The sequence below is a fragment of the Haliotis cracherodii genome, unplaced genomic scaffold (genome assembly GCF_022045235.1).
Source record: "Haliotis cracherodii isolate W230 unplaced genomic scaffold, xgHalCrac1.p SCAF_2, whole genome shotgun sequence".
NCBI classification, from domain to species: domain Eukaryota; kingdom Metazoa; phylum Mollusca; class Gastropoda; order Lepetellida; family Haliotidae; genus Haliotis; species Haliotis cracherodii.
Window position 1 is genome coordinate 55,295,642 of NW_027266275.1, and position 5,455 is coordinate 55,301,096.

The 5,455-nt window shown below is 44.0% G+C and overlaps 1 protein-coding gene across 1 annotated transcript; it reads left to right on the top strand.

Annotated features, from left to right (window-relative positions):
- Positions 1 to 659: 659 nt before the first annotated feature.
- On the top strand, positions 660 to 5,455 carry LOC139469291 (IQ motif and ankyrin repeat domain-containing protein 1-like). Its single transcript, XM_071251430.1, has 5 exons — positions 660 to 766; positions 1,425 to 1,527; positions 2,474 to 2,608; positions 4,275 to 4,397; positions 5,126 to 5,455. The coding sequence occupies exons 1-5, from the start codon at positions 667 to 669 to the stop codon at positions 5,274 to 5,276; spliced, it is 612 nt and encodes a 203-aa protein (XP_071107531.1). The 5' UTR covers positions 660 to 666; the 3' UTR covers positions 5,277 to 5,455.

A 5,455-nucleotide genomic window follows, 5' to 3' on the forward strand; every position in this document is an offset into this window, starting at 1 on the left:
TGGCCACATATATGACCAATATGGTCTCTTTAATACGTACTGGGGCGGTCGGGTAGCCTAGTGGTTAAAGTGTTCACTCGTCACGCCGAAGACCCGAGTTCGATTCCCGACATTGGTACAATGTGTGAAGCCCATTTGTGGTGTCCCCCGCCGTGATATTGCTGAAATATTGCTAAAAGCGGCGTAAAACCATACTCACTCACTCACTCACTTTAATGCGTACTTATGACGCCACGTCCCTATGGGCCTCTTCGCAAACAGTGGAACAAACCCTCCAGAATGAAGCAAAGATAAGTTCGGTGACAAGCATTGAAAATATTGTCACATATATCAGCACTCCTATGGGGTAAGTTTGAATAGTTATGATGTAGTACCAAAGATATTGGATGTTGAGCGACATCTTATCATAGATATGTTTTTCGCTCAAAATTAATTCCAGATGTGTAATGCAGTAATATACAACGTAAACTGATATTACATATTATCCCTACTTGTAACATAAGTACACCCCATTACGGGCAAAAGGCTTAGCCCTCTGTTTTACATCGGTGTTCGTTGAAGTGTGTTAAATCCGATACCACTGTTTATGCGTAGCTAGGTAACCACCGCATGCTCGATATTTAACTTGAAGCTAGTTGACACATTAGTCTTACCACAACGCAAAACATGCCGCCTAAAAAGGTCCCCGCTTCGAAAACGTCGTCTAAACCTGTTAAATCTAAAGGAACCACCAATACTCCGGCGAAGAAAGCAGAGAATAAAAAAGGTTAGATTAGTGTCTCCTATAGATAGATTAATAAGTTCAGAAGAAACGTGATTGTTGTCTTGACATACTGGTGTCCTTCATAGCGCTTCACGCATTTCCTTGAGGGTGTATTTGACTCCGTGGGGTCCCGCGCTAGGTTAGATCCCATGTACTCTATTGTTTGTCATAAGAAGCTAAATAAGATCAGATAAACAGGTTCTGCGACCTGGCACACTGAGTGTCATCGTACTCCGACAGCGTGGGGCGTTGCTTATTATAGTAAATACTGGCAATTTCCAAGCGGCCGCCATACAGCTGTAATATTGCTTGCTAGGAGTGAAACATCAACAAAATTTGTTCCATGGCTGGTACTTCCCTTGTTGTCTTGCATGGGCTATCGGTGCTACCTAAATTTGGTTCTCCAGGTGGACCTGTAGTCTGTCAGACAGACCCTGAAACAAGTATATCCAATACAGCCTACATTAGTGGGCAAGTCTAGATTATTGTAGTTTCTGAAAAGTAAGAGTCTCTGGGCTCCTTTCTATTATATTTTATTAAGATAATTTAATAATGATTTTTCTCTCTGTAAAATATGTTTATTTCAGAGACTAGATGTTAGTCTAGTGGAACTCTTGCCATTTTTTTGTCGTACATAGGATGCTTTACATATTTTCTACAGCTGAGGCAGCGGCCGCCCCTCCGCCGATGCCGCCGGTGACGACCATCAGTTTGAAGGGGCTCAGTAAACTGACGGAAGAAGCGAACACCAAAGATCCCAAAAAGTAAGATACTGTGCGACAGCATCAAGTTATAATGAAATATACTTGTGAATATAAACATTGACCATACTTGACACAGCACCAGTGAGACACACTTAGTCTAGCACTAAATAGCATTATTTTTGTTAGCTTTGTAATGAGGGTTATGCAATACACCGCCGGGCGAGAGAAAGTATTCACCCATGTTTGATGTTGGCTAAAAATGAATCAAACAAGAAATGTTTTTTTCGATAGTGATGTGTTTGATACGGATATACAAACCTGCATAAATGCGAACAAGGGACCCTCGCAGGTTATGCATTAATTTCACAAGTTATTATTTAGTGATCTACTGGCGTGTTTTCATATAGTCAGCGACCGCCTCCGTGATCTAGTGGTAGAACGTCCGCCCGGAGAGTGGACGGTCCGGGGTTCGATCCCCGGCGTGTCATACCAAAAGACGTTAAAAGATGGTATTTGTTGTAACCCTGTCTGGCGCTCGGGATTAAGGGGCTAAAACAAGGACGGCTTGGAGTCAGGATACTGTGTCTGAGTGGGATATTCATGTTAAACTGCGTCATGGTATCCCAGAGGGCAAGCACTATAAATCGGCGTCCGTCCGGACTAGCACACACACACACACACACACACACACACACACACACACACACACACACACAAACACAAACACACACACACACACACGTGTGTTGCCTAGACAGTGGACTCATGAAGATCCGGGGTAGAATAGATCTTCAGCAACTCATGCTTATCGTAAGAGGCGACTAAGGAGATCAGGTGGTCAGGCTCGCTGACTTGGTTGATGGATGTCATCGTATCCAAATTTCGTGGATCGATGCTCATGATGCCAATCACCTGATTGTCTAGTCTCGATTATAATATTGCTGAGTGCGGCGTTAAACAACAACAAACACATGCTGAGATAGTGAATGCTAACCTTGTGTTGCAGATGGCCCCTGATCATCGACCTCCAGGGTAACGTGGCCACCTTCTTCAAGTACCGCGATGCCAACGTCTTGCAGGCTGAGCTTCCAGGGGATCTGAGTGCCGACAAAGTCAGAAGAGCACTGATAGGTGCACTTAGGTGAGGAATATAGAAACGCGCGGAGAACTACATGTTGTTTAAAGCGGCGTTAAACACAACATACTCACTCACTAATACATGTAGGTGTAGCCATTACTCAGTAATCGAGGGTAAATTATCACTATCTTTAATGTCATCGGGTAAATACGCATAGGAAGAAAGTACCCACATGTAAGTAGCACGTAACAATTCAGAATGTGACAGTTCTGCCTCCGTGGTCTAGCGGTAGAGCGTCCGCCCGGAGACCGGAAGGTGCGGGGTTCGATTCCCGGCCGCGTCATACCAAAAGACGTTAAAAGATGGTACTTGTTATTACCCTGTCTGGCGTTACTGGGGGCATTACGGGCTAAAACAAGGACTGGTCGGCTCGGAGTCAGTATACTGTGTCTGAGTGGGGTATTCATGTTAAACTGCGGCATGTTATCTCAGTGAGCTAGCACTATAAATCGGCATCACTCCGGACTAGTACAATCAGCCACACAAACACACACACACTTACATGCACGTCGCTATATATCTTGGTCGCGACGTTAAATCCCATTTCACCCCACCTCACCTCAGAATGTTACAAGAAGCAAGAAAGGTTTTCATCCCGTCTCGAATCTTCCAAAGGCAAGAGAGTTAACTGACGCTATAAGTCCAGGTTAAGAGTCAGTTAACTCCCTTGCATCGGGAAGATGAGTCTCGAGGGCTATAAGGTGTGAGGTACCCTGTTTCCGAGCCAATGTTCCCCGAGCCGGTATGTCCCAACATCACACCACATACCCCGGGACCGGTTGACAACGAATTTATCTTACATGCATCATTTTCGCCGTTCATCTTAAATGTGTTCATCAGTATGGCTAGCGACCCGCTTCTACGACATTTGTCATCTAGCAGACGACATAAACGCAACCAGAGTTATCTCCCTTGTATGTCACACTTGGATATGCTCCAAAACTACACATTATACTTGTTCTGTTTCGAGATTATATAATCATATCTTTGTATTCGCATTGGTGTGAAGTTCGGCACTTCCTAGCGGGCTATATGGAATCTGTTTAATGACGTTCAGACAGGAAAAAAATGACCATGTTCAATCTGAAACGAGTATAATGAGTATAATGTAAGGTAAGATAAGATATTATAAGTGTATTGATATATACTACTCAAACCAAGTTAAGGAACGCCCACAATTGGAAGGCTGTGTGTTGCAATACCCACCAGCCATGACAGATCATTTACAGTCATATGAAAAAAAAGGTTTTCTTTAACTTCTTTTGAGTAGTATATATAAGGTTAGACATTATATTGGGATTGAGGTAGTTCTTGGTTGGTTTGGAATAACCAGGGTCCATTATAAAAGTAGAGTTTGGTTTACAATAAATATATATCCGTGTGATTAGAATGGATTCCAGCAACCTATGCTTGTCGTGGAAGGAATGGCGGTCAGATTCGGTGACTTGATTGATTGCGTATCACTGTTACCCGACATCATGGGACGCTACTCATAAAATCAATCACTGGTTTGTCTCGCCCAGACACGGAATGTGAGAGGCCGCCGTCATACAGCTGGTATATTGATCAGTGTAATATCAGAGCTAGGGCTCGGTGAGTATATATTACACATTTCAATCGTATTTGAATCAATGTTGACACCGGTAACCGCGTAGCCGTCTGTGTTCAGGTTCGGCAAACCACTGGTGCTGGATATGGCGTCTCATGACATCAGAGAGGTGGAGATGGTGAATGACGTTCAGGCAAACCTGCTTGATTCCCTTCTGAACAAGACGCTCCTCGAGGATGAAAGGTACATGATACAACATCACTGGTCTCATAATAGACGCTACCCACCCCCCTTTGGTACGCGGGAGTCCGGGGTCTATTTTTAAGGGTATTCGGGACATGTGTTGGAAGTGGGACGCAATTAAAATCGTATTTGGTACGTAGATTCAACGTTTATATCTTAAATACATTTGATTTTTTCTATATATTTAACTTCAAATCCTATCATTTTCTCAATGCTTATGTGATTTGCGTTGAATATTATTCTGGATTAAGGGGTAAACGATGAGAGTGAAACATGAGATGGTATTCTCAGGGGAGGAGGGGGTTGGCATCCTCATAATAGTTTTCCGTGAAATCTGCTTCTATGTTGGACCCGTGAAGATCCGGGGTAGAATAGGTCTTCAGCAACCAATGCTTGCCCTAAAAGGCGACTATACTTGTCGTAAGAGGCGACTGTCGGGATCGGGTGGTCAGGCTCGCTGGATGCATGTTATCGTATCCCAATTGCGTGGATCGATGTCAATCACTGGATTGTTTGGTCCAGATTCGATTATTTACAGACCGCTGTCATATAGCTGGAATATTGCTGAGTGCGGCGTTGGATTAAGCTGACACGCCGTGATATAACTGGAATACTCTTCAAAGCGGCGTTAAACCCAATTCACTCACTAACTACTAGTATGTAAAACCTATCTGTAAACCAACTCTGACAATTGCGAGACTTGTTGACATACTGACGTGTGTTCCCAGATACCTGACTCTTGTCAAGGACGAGGACGAGAAGGAGTACCACAACTCGGCCTACTACGCTACGGAGAGGTTCGGCTTCGTTGTCATCACCACCAACCCCAGCCCCAACACCCTCATCGCCGCCAAAATGACCTGCTTCCAGGTGGAATGACGACATCAACCACAGGTCACTGACCTCAGCATGGGAGATTATGTTGTGTGTTTGCTGTTTACCTCATGTTTGTTCGTCCGGAGTTTAGCTGTACAGAGCATGGAGGTCATGTAGAGAATGTGAAACCCAAAATGAAATCTGTTCGTGGTGAAATCTTCATTCAGCGACCATTTCATAGT

Coding starts and splice junctions, on each gene's coding strand:
- LOC139469291 (XM_071251430.1), top strand. CDS start 667: ATGCCGCCTAAAAAGGTCCCCGCTTCGAAAACGTCGTCTAAACCTGTT. Junction 767..1,424: donor GAAAGCAGAGAATAAAAAAG/GTTAGATTAGTG, acceptor TATTTTCTACAG/CTGAGGCAGCGGCCGCCCCT. Junction 1,528..2,473: donor AACACCAAAGATCCCAAAAA/GTAAGATACTGT, acceptor CTTGTGTTGCAG/ATGGCCCCTGATCATCGACC.